The sequence below is a fragment of the Rhamphochromis sp. 'chilingali' genome (genome assembly GCF_963969265.1).
Source record: "Rhamphochromis sp. 'chilingali' genome assembly, chromosome: 8".
NCBI classification, from domain to species: Eukaryota; Metazoa; Chordata; class Actinopteri; order Cichliformes; family Cichlidae; genus Rhamphochromis; species Rhamphochromis sp. 'chilingali'.
In genome coordinates this window covers 1,668,834-1,687,956 of record NC_137935.1, presented here as the reverse complement: position 1 = coordinate 1,687,956, position 19,123 = coordinate 1,668,834, and the positions used below count along the sequence as shown (strand labels likewise).

At 47.4% G+C, this 19,123-nt stretch overlaps 2 protein-coding genes across 2 annotated transcripts; one reads left to right on the top strand and one right to left on the bottom strand.

The window, feature by feature from the left end:
- Positions 1 to 944: 944 nt before the first annotated feature.
- LOC308401027 (arf-GAP with coiled-coil, ANK repeat and PH domain-containing protein 2) lies at positions 945 to 18,686 on the bottom strand. Its single transcript, XM_080889091.1, has 33 exons — positions 18,376 to 18,686; positions 17,366 to 17,497; positions 17,121 to 17,238; positions 16,932 to 17,038; positions 16,478 to 16,571; positions 16,310 to 16,397; positions 16,095 to 16,225; positions 15,903 to 16,022; positions 15,510 to 15,591; positions 13,223 to 13,355; positions 11,324 to 11,507; positions 11,150 to 11,227; positions 11,015 to 11,072; positions 10,512 to 10,631; positions 10,229 to 10,282; positions 10,080 to 10,138; positions 9,747 to 9,930; positions 9,624 to 9,668; positions 9,429 to 9,524; positions 9,259 to 9,333; positions 9,016 to 9,119; positions 8,888 to 8,939; positions 5,777 to 5,877; positions 5,590 to 5,701; positions 5,295 to 5,488; positions 4,993 to 5,062; positions 4,443 to 4,537; positions 4,285 to 4,352; positions 3,775 to 3,935; positions 3,451 to 3,560; positions 3,248 to 3,358; positions 2,915 to 2,976; positions 945 to 2,421 (listed from the first exon to the last, which is right to left on the bottom strand). Exons 1-33 carry the CDS (start codon positions 18,416 to 18,418, stop codon positions 2,300 to 2,302), a joined length of 3,363 nt encoding a protein of 1,120 aa, XP_080745217.1. The 5' UTR covers positions 18,419 to 18,686; the 3' UTR covers positions 945 to 2,299.
- LOC308400451 (uncharacterized protein) lies at positions 5,804 to 8,813 on the top strand. The gene is made up of 2 exons (XM_080888153.1): positions 5,804 to 5,922; positions 6,751 to 8,813. The coding sequence occupies exons 1-2, from the start codon at positions 5,910 to 5,912 to the stop codon at positions 7,983 to 7,985; spliced, it is 1,248 nt and encodes a 415-aa protein (XP_080744279.1). The 5' UTR covers positions 5,804 to 5,909; the 3' UTR covers positions 7,986 to 8,813.
- Positions 18,687 to 19,123: the final 437 nt, after the last annotated feature.

Below are 19,123 nucleotides of genomic sequence, written 5' to 3'. Positions count from 1 at the left end.
TGTGCTGACGGAGCATCTCAGCTCCTGAGGAGAAACTGCAGCAGAGGAGAAAACGGTGGAAAAACAATCCAGTTGTAATTCTGTGCAGGGCGCTCAAACATGCGGCCCAGTGGATAAGAATGTGGGGGGAAAGGAGGGCTTCCAGTTTTTCAGTTTTGTCCTTCTGACCTGTCAGGGTTCACAGCCTTAATGCTAACAAATATTACCCAGACCATTTAAATAACAGGCATGAAAAACTTCCTGTTTTCAGGATTTCAGGAACTCAATTTGAGGTTTTTAAGCGATAAATCTACCCGTGTGACCCACTCAGGATCAGAGCTGCGTGTGGCTCATCGGTCAGTGAATGCAGCCCGAGCTGCCCCTATTAAAGGTGCGTTCACTGGCAGCAGCTGCAGGTCTGAGCAGCACACAGAACTTGTTTTCAGTGTCTGATGGAAACATGGGATGAACTACAGTACTGTGCAAAAGTCCTGAGTCAGCAGCATTTGTTTGTGATTGGCTGAAACAAACAGCCCCAGTTTACTGTGACATGTAAATAACAACAGACCCCTCCCAGCTGTGAACACAGGCCTGTGATTTCACACTGAGCGTGCTCTTAATAAATGAAATGTTCACTCAGCCCATCAGAAACATCAGACTTTATTTAAAACAAAAAAACAGACATTTTGAAATGTTAGGCCACACCCCTTCATTCAGGTAAAGTTTTAGTCCCGCCCTGGTTTTTATTTCCACTCATGGGCTCATGTTTGGATGTTTAATTTTTAAATGTTTTTCAGAGAACAACAAACAGAAAGCATATTATTTTTTACATCTGTGCTCGCAGGTGTGCAGACGGTGGGCGGAGCTTGTGAAATCCACAGGTACGAATTACTGTAGCAAACTGTATGTTTCAAACAGCTGGAGCTCAAAGTGCCGCGTGATTGGTGAGAACAAACATCAGAGACTCTTCTTCAGTGGTTTTATTGAGCAGTAGTATCACAGCAGTAACGAACGGCGTCATCGGCGTGATTCGACGCGTCCTGCTGTGTCAAACATTCAGTCAGAGACGAGCCTCGCGGCCTCGTCCATTCACACAAACAGTCAAAAACAGATGAGCAGCAAAAGTCTGAAATCCCTTTTGGACACACTGTTAAACGCGGGGCATTTAGGGAGGTTATTAAATTCAACCCTGACGCTTCTTCCTCCCACCGTACATCAGACTTTCAGCGAAGCTCATCACGGCTTCACGCTCCGTCACAGCTCGGTAAAAACGTGGAAACGACAGCCAAATATTTACAGTAACAGCTGAAACGTTTACGTTCACAGACACGTTTTTCTGGTTCCAGTTGTAAATATTACTGTGAAATACAGCAGAAGACTCGAGGTAATAACTATTTACATGACCTTCAAACGAGGGAGAACTTTGGATCAATTTAATCCGAATTTGTCCCAGAATGTAAAAACATGTTACCACAAAAACGTCACTATATTAAAGATTCACCTCCAAATATGAAACATTTTATTGTTCAAAGGGTTTCAGAGTGTTAAAATATTGTCTCTCGTTTCCCCGTCGTTGTATTTGTTATTACATTAAAGACGTTTCAGTCTAATAAACATCTAAAAACCACGATACCAAAACGTGCCTGTTATTACCCTTCACTGTGCGGTTAGGTCACATGTTACTGTTGTTGTATTTCCTCGTTATTACCAAGCTGGGATGTGAAGTGTTTGGACTTTCAAACAGAGACAGATTAAAACAAAAGGTGGAGGCTGTAGCTCCATCAGCTGTCAGAGCTCAAACAGCACCACCTTTCACACATAAAACGCCTTCATTCCCAGCGATCCGCTCCAGCTTTCGGTGATTCCTATTTTTCGGCGCAGGAGCGGAAACATCTGGAAACGTTTTCTGGAACGCTGTCTGAATTGTGAGGACATAAAGTGCTGTTGGAAGTTTTTCAGGACGTGTCAGTGTCTTCACAGTAAATTAGTAACCAATTAACTGTGCCCAGCAGGGGGCGCTAGCTGTAACTACATCCTGAAGTAAAGTTGCGTGACTGAGGACAAACCTCTGTAACATTGATCTCCTCTCATGAGAGTTAAGACGTGATTATTCAGATAAAATATATTTAGATTCAATAATCTGAGGTTAATATGAGAGGAAATATTTTCAGCTGCACTCGTGGTTATCTGAAGGTCGGTAACGGTTCTCCGTCAACGGTAATCCAAGAAGAAGGTGTCTGAGGTCTTCCTCCTGCGTGGGCTGGTACTCGTGACAGAATAACTTACACTGTTACCGTCACCGCTCTCCATCCTTTCAACACTACCCCTCCTCCTCTTCCTCCGCCCCTCCTCGGCTGAAGTGCCGCCGGCTCAGTCGCTCCGGGTCATGTGACGCCATGTCGCTGAAGTCCCGGAAGATGTCCTGAAACGTCTCATCATCTCCTGAGGACAACACGACAGTCACAAGTTAACAGGAGACATCATGGGAGGAGGCCTGGCCTCTCCCCTGCCTCCAAAGAGCCAATCAACAGAGGAAATATAAGCCAATCAGGTTCACAGGTTAACCCCAACCTAACCCAGGTTCAGGTAAAGGTTCGCGACCATTTCAGAAACTGTGAGCACGCCCAGCAGGACTCTGCATCACAGGGAAACAGGTTTGAAAGGTCGAGTTGAGGAAAAGCCGACAAACTTTCAAAGCGTTTTGACGTCTCCGTGACGACGAAAGTTACACTTACAGTTCCTGCTCCGGTCATTAAGAGTGCGCCTTTAAAATAACCAATCAGATTTCACCTAGCTACAAAACTTTGATAAAGGACATAATCTTTATTTTCATTTTTGGACTGCAGCAGCTCTGCGTGACGCTCGTTCAGCCATCTGGTTTCACCTTCCTTCTCAGCTGAAGACAAACGTGAGACAAATGTTGGAGTCGACTAACCCGCGGCGCCGAAGACTCCCTCCGAATCCCTCATCTCCTCGTTCATCCGGGCCATCCGGAGCCTGAAACACACGAGCCATGATCACGTTAAAAGAGTTCACAAAGGAATTGAAAGACTCTGTTATCGGTCGTGTGTTTCCACAGCGCTCTGAAGACCCGCCTCGACCAATCAGATCAGTCCCTTGACGTACGAGAAACTTTATGATTGGACTCTGGTCACGGTCTGAAATGTGAAACGTCACGTGTCGACTTTTTCATACATCAGTGGGCTTTTCTGATCTTCAGGATGCCGTGGAAACAATGTTAAGGCTGGAAACACTTCCTGTGACTCACAGAGTGACGATGTCAGCATTGGCCGTTTCCACGGCGATGGCCAGAGGGTCATGACCTCTCTCATCCACTGCGTACTGATTGGCTCCTCTCTTCAGCAGCAGGCACACCTGTCTGCAACGGTCAATTAAAACCAGCAGCGTTGATTCGAGCTCATGCTGTGTGTGCGTGTGTGTGTGTGTGCATGTCTGTGTTCGTGTGGTTACCCGGTGTGACCAGCAGTGGCGGCAGCGTGCAGCGCCCCCTGTCCTCTAAGGTCTCTGTGATTGACGTTTGCGCCGTTCTGCAGCAGGAACTCGCACGCCAACAGCGACCCCTGCAGGCAGCCGAGAGAAACAGTGACAGCAACGAAGTTTGTATTCTGTTTACATCACAGCTCTCTAAAGGCTCAGTGTGCAGAAATAATATTACTGATAATAACACTAATAACAACGATGATGATGTCAGTTAGGAGTCAGTGATGTTATTAATGAGTAATAATCAATAAAAGGTGCCTTCAGTAACATTTCCTCTTCTTTGTGCATGCTCACCCCGATCGCTGTTCCGATCAGCGGCGTGCGGCCCTCCTCCTCGCCAACGCTCCCGTTGACCTCCGCCCCCTCGGCCAACATGGACGCCATGGCAACCAGGTCTCCTGCCAAAGACGCCTGATAGAGACGTAGCATGGCTGAGTCCTTATGACGATGATGCTCTGAAACAGAAAACGCAGAAAACATTTTTTTCTAAACACAATAAATTTAAATTAGTGCTGAAGCGCAACAGGACGCCGTAACACGCCGATGCGAGCACTGACAGAGGAAGCCAACCGCACAGCTGTCGTGCACGGGACAGGAAGTGAACAGACGGGTGCTGCAGCAGAGAGGCGTGATGGGTCAGGTGTTACAGGGGGCAGTGAGGCTCAGAGCAGCGGCAGGAACGAATCCAGCAGTAAAATGTAAAAGTAATAGATTACTGCAGTGATGAATGCGCTGATAAGGTATCGTTCCAGTTTAAACAAACTTCTTAAATTCTAGTTACAATGTGCAGACGGTCGGACTTACGAGCGCCGTTGGCCTGGACAAACTTCTTCTCCACGTATTTCTCTTTGATCCACGCCTCCTTCTCGGCCCTGACAGGGAGAAAAACAGGATGCTGAGTCTCTGCTTCCAACATTCACGTTCAACCAAAGCCGATTCCTTTCAGCGGCTCGTGTTTTTACCGCGGGCTGTCGGCTCGGGGCTTGACTCGTCCCTCCTCTGAACACCGCGCCTCGTAGATCTGGTTCATCACATCGTTTCCCAGAACGCACAGCAGCTGAGGAGGAGCATTCACATTTTAGAATCTGGGCCTGCGATCGATTCTTCATTGATTTTTTTTCAACGTCAGACATGAGCAGCACTGTGAGATTCTCCCGGTTAGACTCGGGACAGGTGAAGGCAGTTTGGGCTGTTCTGGGATCAGTTTGGTGGGTTTTCAAACATAAAGATCCAGAGAAGCCGGGAACTTCTTGTGTTATTTTCCACAACAGCTGATTGCCTTTTAGAGACTGTTTAGAGCAATTTCCTGAAATGATTCAATGACCGAGCAGCGATTTGTCGGCTTGTTATTAGTTCAGGGTGTTTGGTTCACACAGAGGCAGAAATCTGATTTTTGAGCTTTCTCGTTTCTCCTCGTGGCGTTATATTTGACAGCTTCCTCACTTTACGGTCTGCTCTTCACTTTATGATGCCGGAGTGTTAAAGCTTCAGTGCAGAGTGTTTCGCTTCTACCTTCAGCTGTTCGGCCTCCCAGGAGTCCAGAGTGAGAGATCGCACCTTCGACAGATGGACTCCGAGGCTCCTGCAGACACAGAGAAAGAAGAACATCGGCCAACGTGTTGCTGGTTTTCATCTTCTGACAGTAAACTATGAAGATCACCAAACACCAGTGAGTACTTCTCATGGTTCCCACAGGCTGTGTGTGGACAGAGAAGGTTGATGAAAGATCAAAGGGCGAGATTAAAGCCTGACACCTGCTAAAAAGCAGTGAAGAAGAAATGAGGAGGAAGTCCTCCTGAAACCTGGGCTGTTACCGGTGTATGCCCGAGCACTCGATGCACATGGTGACTGCCAGGTTGATGGAGGCCCAGCGAGGCTCTTCCTCCCCGCAGTCACAGCACCTCTGGTTCCCAAGGCCCCTCAGGGCCACGCTCAATGCTGCCGGCCTCTGGGCGGGAGGGCCCGGACAGACGTCCCCGCCACAATGCAGAGGGGGGAGCTCCTTAGGCTGCACATAGAGAGGAAGAACTCGTCAGCCAAACGGATGGGGGAGGGGAGTTAGCTATAATATTCAGAGGTGAGTGTATCGTGGTCGTGGTGTGGACCGGCCTGCATCAGCTGAGTGTCGCTTCGCTCTCTGTAGGCGAGGTCGATGCTGCCCTGCAGAGCACTGAGCCAGGCCTGCTTCAGCTGCTCCGAGTCGGCCTGCAGAGCACAACACCTGGAAACAAACAGGTCAATTAACGCCATATCACATGACCCTACAGGTGTGAAAACGCCGTGTTCACTGTCTTACTTCTGGACGGAGAGCAGCTCAAAGCAGAAGCGTCGGTCCACGTGATCCAGAGATTTGACAGCACACAGTCGAAGATCCTCAAACAGAACCACAGCTTCCTCCTGCGGCGTGGGATTCAACATGACTCGTCATCATGATCCTCAGCAACATCACCATCATCATCATCATCATCCTCACCAACATCATCACCATCCTCAGCAACATCACCATCCTCAGAAACATCACCATCCTCAGAAACATCACCATCATCATCATCACCATCCTCAGCATCATCACCATCCTCACCATCCTCATCACCATCCTCACCATCCTCAGCAACATCACCATCCTCAGTATCATCACCATCCTCAGCAACATCACCATCCTCAGCATCATCACCATCCTCACCAACATCACCATCATCATCAGCAACATCACCATCCTCACCAACATCACCATCATCATCAGCAACATCATAATCATCACCATCATCACCATCCTCAGCAACATCATCACCATCCTCACCAACATCATCACCATCATCACCATCCTCAGCAACATCACCATCCTCAGCATCACCATCCTCACCAACATCACCATCATCATCATCCTCACCAACATCATCACCATCCTCAGCAACATCACCATCCTCACCATCATCACCATCCTCACCATCCTCAGCAACATCATAATCATCACCATCCTCACCAACATCATCACCATCCTCAGCAACATCACCATCCTCAGCAACATCACCATCCTCAGCAACATCACCATCCTCAGCAACATCACCATCCTCAGTATCACCACCATCCTCAGCATCACCACCATCCTCAGCATCATCACCATCCTCAGCAACATCATCACCATCACCAACATCATCACCATCCTCAGCATCCTCACCAACATCATCACCATCCTCAGCAACATCACCATCCTCATCATCCTCACCAACATCATCACCATCCTCAGCAACATCACCATCCTCAGCAACATCATCACCATCCTCAGCAACATCACCATCATAATCATCACCATCCTCAGCAACATCACCATCCTCAGCAACATCATCACCATCCTCAGCATCATCACCATCCTCAGCAACATCACCATCCTCACCATCCTCAGCAACATCACCTTCCTCACCATCCTCACCATCCTCAGCATCATCACCATCCTCAGCAACATCACCATCCTCAGCAACATCACCTTCCTCACCATCCTCACCATCCTCAGCATCATCACCATCCTCACCAACATCATCACCATCCTCAGCAACATCACCATCCTCACCAACATCATCACCATCATCATCATCCTCAGCAACATCATCACCATCCTCACCAACATCACCATCCTCAGCAACATCATCACCATCACCAACATCATCACCATCCTCAGCAACATCACCATCATCCTCAGCAACATCACCATCCTCAGCAACATCACCATCCTCACCAACATCATCATCATCCTCACCAACATCATCACCATCCTCACCAACATCATCACCATCACCAACATCATCACCATCCTCAGCAACATCACCATCATCCTCAGCAACATCACCATCCTCAGCAACATCACCATCCTCACCAACATCATCACCATCCTCACCAACATCATCACCATCCTCAGCAACATCACCATCCTCACCATCATCATCACCATCCTCACCAACATCATCACCATCATCACCATCCTCAGCAACATCACCATCCTCACCATCATCATCACCATCCTCACCAACATCATCACCATCCTCAGCATCATCACCATCATCATCATCCTCAGCAACATCATCACCATCCTCACCAACATCACCATCCTCAGCAACATCATCACCATCACCAACATCACCATCATCCTCAGCAACATCACCATCCTCAGCAACATCACCATCCTCACCAACATCATCATCATCCTCACCAACATCATCACCATCCTCAGCAACATCACCATCCTCACCAACATCATCACCATCCTCAGCAACATCACCATCCTCACCAACATCATCACCATCCTCAGCAACATCACCATCCTCACCAACATCATCACCATCCTCACCATCATCCTCACCATCCTCAGCAACATCATCACCATCCTCACCATCATCATCACCATCCTCAGCAACATCACCATCCTCAGCAACATCACCATCCTCACCATCATCATCACCATCCTCACCAACATCATCACCATCCTTTTATGCAGTTCTTCCTCCAACTAACATTCATCCATGAAATTCTTTCTTCAAACACTAAAAGCAGAAAACTCACCTAAGTGTGAGGTGGTATAACCGGACGCCTTCCTGTGATTCCAGGACCAGTGGAGTGTAACTTGACTGTCTGGAGGGTTTCTACTTTGTTTTTATTTGAATTTAGCGTCGAATCAGAGTAAGTGAAAAATACTGATTTTTTTTTTTAAAGTGGACCTTTTTCAGTGTTTCATTATTTCCTGTCATGGATGTTCATATCAACCATGACCAACGGATTAATAATGAGCTCAGTACACAGAGTAAACCCTGTGAGCTCTAAACTCACAGTTTATCACAGCTTCTCCTGTTGAAGTGTCACGGAGCAGGTAATAATCAGAGGAGGTCCACTTTAAAACCGATTTCACTCCAGATTTAAGCTGAACTTTTAATTTTCTGTCATCATGTGAACATTTTGATTTAGAAATGTTAAACTTGAGTTTCTGATGTAAAAATTTGTGAACAGAAAGAAAAAAGTAAATTTTGCAGAATGAATAAACGTAGACAAAAACATGCTAACGATTGTTCTGAATGAAAGCAGGAAGAGCGGTCAGCTTCCAGAGAAATCTCAGGGACACCTGTCACACCAACATGAAGTCACGTGAGGTGTGTTCAGCTGTGATCTCAGCTGGAGCTGGGCAGTAATTTTCTCCCGCAGGTGGATTTAAGGCTGGATTTGATTACATGTAATCAATCCGAGGAGCTGAACTCTGTTTAATGGCTGTAACAGGGTGTGAATCCAATCAGAAGTTAAACCACCATAAACAGAACGTCCAGCTGGGAACAAATTCAGACCTCTTGATTGAGCTGATCAGTTATCAGGCAGTGAAATCGATCCCTTTGATTAGCTGTTCTTTGATTGAGTGGCCGGGTCTCACCTTGTGGGACTTCCTGTATATGAGCTGGTTGTCTCTGATGGTGAACCAGGATCTGAAACAGGTTTACAAGTTAGAAGGATTCACTGAGGTCAAAGGTCAGCAGGCCATGTGACACTGCGGGTCTCTACCTCTTCCACATTTTAGATTTCCTCCTCGAGCGTTTGAACAGGTAACCCCGGATGATGTCATCATTGCCAGGACATGCGCTGACCATCGGCTCACCTGAAGCGTCCTTAGAACAAACACACGCGTGTTTCAGAGCGTTCGTTCTGCTTTGAGTCTAAATGTATTCGTCCCTCCTTGAACAACATATCTAACATCTGTCTGCAGCGTCTGCTGGGACAGATGTGCTGATCTGTGAGACTCCTTACCCTCTGCTGGACCAGCAGGTGTCTGTTCTCCAGCTCCTTCCTCTTGGCCGTGCAGTCCGCAGACAGCTGTGACAGCTGTGGAGCACACACAAACACATACGTGTACACAGCCGTTACTCCACACCGAGGCTACCACACAAACCAGCACAAAGAGGTCAGAGGTCACAGACCTGCGCTGCCATGGTTTTCATGGTGGGCTCGAGGTCTCTTAGCAGGTCAAAGCCCTGGTGGAAGAAGGTGAACTGAGCGTGGACGAAGGAGAACATCTGGAAACGCAAACTTGAGTCAGTACACGAAGATGGTCGTATCAGGTATGTCCCCCCTCTATGACATCACACAGACCCACGAGTTGTGTTTTCACTCACAGAGTTTAAGATGTCGACCTTCTGCTGAGTCTTGAAGGTGTTGAGCTGAAAATTAGGACATAGAGGATAAAGCATCTGATGTTCCTTCATGTCATCAATGTTAAACACACTCAGGTGTCACACCTGCAGACAGTAATCCAAGGCGAAGTGCTGGTAGCATTTGCGTGTAGCGAGCAGCAGGTGACTTGCCCGCTCGGCGTCGGCGGCTTTATGTCGAGACACCTGAGCGTTCTTCGTTGCTGCCGTCTCCAGATCCTCGCCGATCCGGACAAACTCCTTCCTGGTCTCCGCCAACTGGGGCAGGAACCTCAGAGAGATGAAGAGCAGCAGTGTCATCACCAGAGCAGCTCTGCCGGTGCTCAGAGCTAAACTGTGTTACTGTTACTGTGGCAACGACCTCTACACTGAACCCAGGAACCCCGACATACTGATCAGCCCCCCGGAGTGATGCCTTACTGCGTGCAGAGGTTAGTGAGCTGCTGGCCGATGGCTCTCTGTGTCTGATCAAACAACATCTGCAGGTGAAACACACACACGAGTCAAACACATGAGTCTCTGCTGGAGCTCAGACGAACAAACACGAGTACAGCTGAGCGTGGACTCACAGTGTGGAAGCTGACCATCTCCTGCAGGCCCTGGTGGAACTGGTTCAAGCAGGTCTGAGAGGAAGGAAATAGGAAGTCAGACAGGAAATGCCCCAACACCCCACCGAGAAACTGAGCAGACATGTTAGGTCATTAGTCCTTCCTGGCTTATTAGCTGGTAGTGTTAGATAAATGAACTCAGAGGAAACAGAGCAGACGTTGTGGGGCGTCGGGAGCTGAAAGTAAATTGGACGACCGGATGCAGCGATTTCTTCTTTTTCAGATGCATCGAGGAGCTGCTTACTGTGATCACGCTGTCCTTCGTCTGATTGGTGCACAGCTCAGCTAGGCCGCTCAGTAGCAGCTTATTGGCAGTGCTGTACGCTTGTCCCGCCTCTACCATCTTCCCACACAGCTTCATCACCTGATTGTTTAGAAACAGACAGTACAGACCAATCAGCTTGCCTCACTAGTAACAGTTAGCTTCTAACAGTACTTCATCAGTACTAGTAGTGAGTATACAGCTGTATTAACAGTATTTGTAGTACTACTATTAGCTGTGAAATTACAACTAGTATCGTAATAGTATTAGCTACAGTATTTGTACTGTCTAGCAGTATTAGCGCTAGTATATGCAGTATCAGTAGCCTAGTACAAATAGTACTACCACTATTTGTAGTGGAAGTACTTGTGCCTTGTCTCCATGCGTCTCTAACAGTTTTTATTACAGCAGTAGTGGTAGTAAAGTAGTAATAGTAGTAATGGTAGTAATGGTAGTAATAGTAGTAATGGTAGTAGTACTTGTACCTTGTCCAGTTTTGTCTCCAGCTGTGAAACATCTGTTTCAAACTGATCCAGAGCCAGCCTGAATAAAATAAATAAAGCGTCATCACTACAAGTGAACATGCGCAGATTGGTGTGTGCGTGCGCGCGCGCGCTTACCTGAACTCAGGTGAGTCTTTGACGCAATCCTCAAAGTCCAGCAGGCAGTCCATGACGTCACCCAGCAGTCCCGTGTCCCTGTAGTGAGTGCGAGTGTAAATAAAGTTAGCTGCGGTGCTTCATCCTGCCGTTAGCCGTTAGCTCCGCTCTAATGAATCATTTTTAAACACGCGCCGGGGACGTGGACGGACTCCTTCACGCGCCTGGTCCACAGCCTCACAGCGGGTGGATCCGTCGCGCGCAGCACACGCGCCCCGGTCGGCCCTCCATATTGGCGCGGTTGAGATCAGAGAGTAACTAACCCGGGTCAGCCGCTGTTCTCGGACTAACAGCTGTCCCGCTGCAGCCCGCTGTTGTCAGACTTGTTGCTAACCGACAACGTCCGCCTAATATCCGCTTTGTTTGGCTCGGAGCCAACCGACAGTCACAGCAACTCCAGCGACCCCCAGCGGCCCGGGGCGGAACCACACCTACCGTGCCCGTTATTTAGGGCTGAGTATCGTCGCTGATTTCTATAACTGATTCGATTCAGTTTTGACAGTCAGAAATATTCTAATTCTGATCATTTATCAGCACACATCCATGTTTTATATCTGTGTATAAACCAAAGCTGACATTGAGACTTCATCAGAGGTGTGAGCATCACAGCAGGTGTAACTGAGGATCCAACAGAGAAACATGAAGCATGTTTTGTTGGAAGTACAGCAGCCAAAGTCAGAGGGAGCTCATGAGCATGGTTATCAAACGTGAAGCGCAGTTTGATCTTCTTTTGCTGCTGGTTCAGTCAGTGTTGGTCAGTGACGAAACCTGCAGCTTCAGGATCTGTGAGCCGTCGACTCTCAGCGCCGACGGCGTCTGTGGACGATCCACGCTCTGCGTTTACATCTTTGTGCTTCTCACTTACTGTTTTAGCTGTTTGGTGGTTGTTGAAATAGTTTTGTGAGCTTTAACCTGAGATTCTGTCAAAATAAATTTATATTTAAAAATCATTCAGGATTTAATGAATCGATATCGTGTTATTCAAGCTAATATCGATCTTTTTGAACCCACACCTACTCGTAATTGTTTTTTGATTTTCTTTCACTGACTGAATTAAAACTCAACATGTAGTAAATAACAGGCACTACTACTTAAATGCATAAATATTTAAGGTTTTATGTGTAGTGTATATGCATTTGTTTTAAAATTCAGATTAGAACAAATATATTGACAAAATATTAAAAAAAACTATACAAATATATTTTAGCCCTACAAAATTATGTTATTAGTTTTCTTTTATTAATTGTAGTTTCAAATCTCTTTTAAAAAAAGATGTTTGCATGTTTTCAGTGTTTTTCGCTGCTGCAAACCGACTTCTGTGAGGAATAAAATGCACGTAATCTTTCGAGGCCAACAAAGTGAAACGTTTGACTTTCACCAGCATAATTTCACCTTTCGTTTCCTGTTTATTGGCAGAAAAAATGGCGTACATAGCTTTTTATCAGAAGTTACGATGAAACATTGAACATCTAATCGAATCACTTCATCACTAAAAGCATATTTGCACTGCAAAAGACTTACAAATGTGGATTGCACAACACTGGACATTATAGTTCTTCATTTCCACTTAATACTGTACAGTTGCCGTTATTGTATATATATATTTATATTTCTTCATACATTCCTATATATTTCTATACTGTGTATTTTGTTTATACAGTTATTTTATTTTCAACTTTAATTTTCTGTTTCTTTAGGCCACGAGCAGTTGTGTAAGCATTTCACTGCATATCATACTGTGCATGAGACAAATAAAATTAGAATTTGAAATGTTTTCTTCATCCAGCTGGACTTTTTGTTGCATCACAGAAGAAGAAAAAAACCTGTCCCTGCTGTGTTGTTTAATGATCGGGCTGCACGGTCTGATGCGTTTCCTCTTTATGTCCCGTTTGTGTTAATAAAGTTAACAAATTCAAACACTGATGGGACAAATCAGCTGATGGAGACGGAAAATAAATTTTTTTATTGTAAAAGAAGCGGACGTTACAGCAGCAAGAACACAGAAACAAAGATGAGGACGGTGAGTTCAGTAGCCAATAGAAACCAGGATCACAGTGACGTTGTCAGCGCAGCCTCGTCTGACCGCCTCGCTTGCCAGCTGCTGACAGGCGGCCTCGAACCGCCGCTCCTCCTCCATCTGCCCCGCCCCCTTCTCTTTGCTCCCGTCCTGTAGGCATGAAGAGGAGGATGAAGATCACCCAGCAGAACTCACATGTTTAACTGGATTAAGGCCAAAACCAGTGGGTGACGTTGCAGTGGGTGTCTCCATCTTTTGCATACAGTCTCTTTTTCTAAAACATACAGTGGGGCAAAAAAGTATTTAGTCAGCCACCGATTGTGCAAGTTCCCCCACTTAAAATGATGACAGAGGTCAGTAATTTGCACCAGAGGTACACTTCAACTGTGAGAGACAGAATGTGAAGAAAAAATCCATGAATCCACATGGTAGGATTTGTAAAGAATTTATTGGTAAATCAGGGTGGAAAATAAGTATTTGGTCAATAACAAAAATACAACTCAATACTTTGTAACATAACCTTTGTTGGCAATAACAGAGGTCAAACGTTTACTATAGGTCTTTACCAGGTTTGCACACACAGTAGCTGGTATTTTGGCCCATTCCTCCATGCAGATCTTCTCGAGAGCAGTGATGTTTTGGGGCTGTCGCCGAGCAACACGGACTTTCAACTCCCGCCACAGATTTTCTATGGGGTTGAGGTCTGGAGACTGGCTAGGCCACTCCAGGACTTTCAAATGCTTCTTACGGAGCCACTCCTTTGTTGCCCGGGCGGTGTGTTTTGGATCATTGTCATGTTGGAAGACCCAGCCTCGTTTCATCTTCAAAGTTCTCACTGATGGAAGGAGGTTTTGGCTCAAAATCTCACGATACATGGCCCCATTCATTCTGTCCTTAACACGGATCAGTCGTCCTGTCCCCTTGGCAGAAAAACAGCCCCATAGCATGATGTTTCCACCCCCATGCTTCACAGTAGGTATGGTGTTCTTGGGATGCAACTCAGTATTCTTCTTCCTCCAAACACGACGAGTTGAGTTTATACCAAAAAGTTCTACTTTGGTTTCATCTGACCACATGACATTCTCCCAATCCTCTGCTGTATCATCCATGTGCTCTCTGGCAAACTTCAGACGGGCCTGGACATGCACTGGCTTCAGCAGCGGAACACGTCTGGCACTGCGGGATTTGATTCCCTGCCGTTGTAGTGTGTTACTGATGGTGACCTTTGTTACTTTGGTCCCAGCTCTCTGCAGGTCATTCACCAGGTCCCCCCGTGTGGTTCTGGGATCTTTGCTCACCGTTCTCATGATCATTTTGACCCCACGGGATGAGATCTTGCGTGGAGCCCCAGATCGAGGGAGATTATCAGTGGTCTTGTATGTCTTCCATTTTCTGATGATTGCTCCCACAGTTGATTTTTTCACACCAAGCTGCTTGCCTATTGTAGATTCACTCTTCCCAGTCTGGTGCAGGTCTACAATACTTTTCCTGGTGTCCTTCGAGAGCTCTTTGGTCTTGGCCATGGCGGAGTTTGGAGTCTGACTGTTTGAGGCTGTGGACAGGTGTCTTTTATACAGATGATGAGTTCAAACAGGTGCCATTCATACAGGTAACGAGTGGGGGACAGAAAAGCTTCTTACAGAAGACGTTACAGGTCTGTGAGAGCCAGAGATTTTCCTTGTTTGAGGTGACCAAATACTTATTTTCCACCCTAATTTACGAATAAATTCTTTACAAATCCTACCATGTGGATTCATGGATTTTTTTTCACATTCTGTCTCTCACAGTTGAAGTGTACCTCTGGTGCAAATTACTGACCTCTGTCATCATTTTAGGTGGGGGAACTTGCACAATCGGTGGCTGACTAAATACTTTTTTGCCCCACTGTACATATAAGTCTAAACTATGAAGCAGAGCCTCGATTGAACATGTAGCCTAAAGGAGCTCAGGAAGGAAAGCGACTGTTTCTTTAAGTGTCATGAAGACGTCTCACCTCTCACTGTGAGATGGTGAAAGATGGACCCTTGGGCCCCCTCCTCGATTCGATTAAGGGTCCAGCTTCCACCATCCTACAGTGAGAGGTCAAACGTCTTCATGAAACGTAAAGAAACGGTTGCTTTTCTTCCTGAGCTCCTTAGATTACCTGGGTGACAGATTACACCCTCACAGATGAAAAACAATCCAAAGTTACATGAAGCTAATCTGCAGACACGCTAACTGCGCTCTTATTTTGTTACACTCATCCGTCGCACTTCCTGCTGATGCAGCGACTTGTGATTGGTGTTAAGGAGGACGGGCTGATACCTGGAGGACGCCGAGGACGAACTTCACGGCTTCGTCGGCTGAGAACACTTTGAACAGGCCGTCACAGGCCAGGATGAGGAACCTGCAGAGAGCAGGGACAGTGCTCACACACCTGCCTCCCAGATCACAGCAAACCAAAGCTGTTTAGGTCCAAATCCAGCTGTTTCCAGTTGTTTCTACTGTGCAGCATCTTATGTATTAAACACGTTTTATTTCTAGTTAGTGAACTCTCCATCACTCTCTCATTGGCGCCAACGGGCTGTGCACTGATGTAGCTCCACCTTCACTGTCACTACACTGATGCTCAGGTGAGCTCAGGTACACAGACCAGGCTGTTTTAAACGTCACGATTCTGTTTCTACATTCGTGGAGCACCTTTTGGTCTCTCCTTACCTGTCATTGGGCGTGAGCTGACACCTCCTCAGGTCAGGGGTCGAAATGACGCCACAGCGTTTGTACTGACCGTCCCCGATGGAGCGAGACACCTCCAGGACACCGAGCACGCGGCCATCCCTGCGGAGACACGAACACATCACCGTTAGCTGAGGCCGAGAGGCGCTGGTGGAGGACGGTAAGGATTCGGACCTGACGGTGCCGCCGGCTCTCTGGATCCTCATCCTCTCCTCGTAGATGGTCGGGTTGTGCTCCTTACTGAGCGCCAGAGTCAGCGACCTCCTCTGTCCGTCTGCCGCCGCCTCCATCCGACACATGACTGCCTGCAGACACGGAAACGTCGCAGCAGGAAGCTTAAGACAGGAAGAAAAAGAAGCGCAGGTGGAGGTGAAGAAACGCCGGCTCACCCTGCTGTCTCCCAGGTTGGCCACGTACACCATGTCGTCCACCACCAGCACGCAGGTGGCCGTGGAGCCGTCCTTCCACGCCGGTTTCCTGTCCACACAAACAGCTCGTCAACTTTTCCTGCTCCACATTTAAAAACAGCTGCGGCACACTGGCGCTCAGAGTCTTACTGGCTCGAGGCCTTCTTCAGGAAGTCTTCGTCGGTCTGCTTGAACGTGTCCAGGAGACACCTCTTAATCAGCTTGTCTGCGTTTTCAGCATCTCCTGAAAGAGACGACGTGCTTTAACCAATGAGAAGGCACCACGGCTCTCTCGCACGTTTATGTCAAAGTAAACTTACAGATGACTCTGGGTCTCTCTGGACTACTGCGCCCTCTTGTGGACATGACGTGATATTAAAGCAGTTTAAATCTTCTAATAATTAAACATGATTTATGTCAGATTTAACATCACTATTATTACTGCGGCATTAAAACAAGCAGCTGCCTCATCCATCATCCATCCAATCACGTCTATGACCGCACAGCGAGCAGGGAAACAGGAGACAGCAGCAACTGGACTTTCAAAATAAGAGCGAGGGGGGATTGACCACTGCGGGTCGTGAACAGCGTGGAGGAAACTCACCTGTGGGGAACTTCTTGGCGAGAGTGTGATGGAGGTTCTCAGCGGCGAATCCAGAGGCTCGAGCGCCGCCATGGCCGTCGAACACGGCGAAATACGAAACTCGGGACCTGCAGACAAAGACACGACGTCAGAGAGACCACACGGAGGAGCTGTGACCGATCATGATTGGTGGGCGTGACTTCCTCTTACACGTTTCCTGGCAGCGTGGACAGACAGCCGCTCATGTCCGGCAGCAGCACGTGAGCGTCCTGCATCTCCTCGCGCTCGCCACGCCTCGCCGCCACATATCCTCTGAGCACTGGGAGGCCTAGACACACAAAGAGAGCGTGAGACCGGCGGCGTCCGCCCTCGCCTCTGCGAGTCGTATTCACGTGTGCTCGCGTCTGATTGGAGGAAAAGAAGCAAACAAACATTGTGGTGGAACAGCTGAAGACCTTCTTTGCAAACTTTCTTGACCTCCTCCTCCTCCCTGTGTGCTTCATCTCGTTTCCGTTTCAACCTTTTCTCCTCCTCCTCTTCTTCTCTGGTGGTTGGGGGTGGAGTTGTGAGCGGTGCTAGAGCAGGACCTGAGGAGGAATCGCATCAAACATTAGCCCGATGTCCTTCCTGACACAACCCTCGCCATTTACCTGCGTTTGTTCCTGCATTCATCACAGTCTAACATCACCAAAATCAAACACTCCACATCTCAGCTCGTGGAATTTCACACTTTTCTTTATACTTTTATTGAATTCATAGACCTGTTTAGGAGCACCAGCTACGGGTTTTTGTCCGTTTGCAAACGGTGCTGGTGGAAAACATCCTCCTGCTGGATAAAGATGGAGGAGGAGGAAGAGGAGGAGGAAGGTGTGTTTGAGGGCAGCCAGACAGAAAGAAAGGTAGGAGTGTGGAGGTGAGAGCAGGAACGGTAAAGAGCCGTGACTGATATGGAAAGTGAGGCCAGGAGCATCTAAGGGTGAGATGGTCTGCGCATGTGCAGAGGAGGGACGTACATGCAGAGGAGGGAGGGAGGGGGGGGTGAGACGATAAGATGGTGATGATTCAGAGACAGCCTGTCTGGCTGTTCCTCACTGATACCAGTTATTAATAATCAAAGAGATCAATAACTGCGAGTTTACGCGGATATATCGAGTTTTAGAAAAAAATGTAATTCACTACAACCACGTTATGGAAGGAAATACGTCACTTTTAATTTTCCCGGTGCTTTGCTGACTATTTAGTGTTTTTACACAGTCAGATTTCACATTTTAGAGGTGAAAAACTGTCGCTGAGCTAATGAAACCTGCAGCTGCTGACCGACGAATCGATGCGTAATCGATCAGTCATGTCTGTGGGGTGTGAACTGAAGCACGGCTCCCGCAGCAGTAACGCTAACGTTAGCTCACTCGGCTCTGTGATGGAGCCTTAGCCCTGCTGCTAACGTCAAACCTTCCCGTTAACTCACCGGAGGTCTGAGTCGGTTCCGGCAGATCGTCGAACAGATCCATCCCGCTGCCCCGCAACAAGCTAACGAACCCGGATACCTGAGCGAACCGCCACTCCTGCCCCCAGCTCTCCGTGTCCGGGTGTCCGTGTCAGGGTGTGTGAGCTGACCCAGTTCGTGTTAAACCGACACGATTATTAAAGCGGGCCAAACTGTGCTAAAGACCCGCTGTCGCTTCTTTTGCAGCAGGAACTGTTCTTCATCTGCAGCCTCAGAGCTAGCCCTGCATTAGCAACACACGGCTACACACAACCTACTTCCGGCCGCTGCTTTCAAAACAAAAGCTTCAAATTATCCGAGCTGCAAATGTCCGGAAGTCTGTGAAGGAAGCTCTAAAAAAGACAACTTCGTTTCCATAGCATCGTTACGTTTAACCCGCAATAAGGACCTAAAGTTTTAGCAGTTGCACATATTTTGCTACATTAGGTTTTATTTAATTATGTTTTACATGTTTCTGTGAAATAATAAAGAGCATTCACAAACATCAGAATTTACTGTATTTACAGTGTTCTGTGGATCAGCAGGGAGTGTGTATTCGTCTGCTAATCAGAAGGTTGGTGGTCTATCCCTGACTGCACCAGCCAAAGATCCTTGGGCAAGATATTGATGCATCCATCGGAGTGTGAATGCTGGAAAGCACTAAGCTGGGAAAAGCAAATGTGCCTGTGTGAATGCGGCGTGCTGTATAAAGTGCTTTGAGTGCTTGACT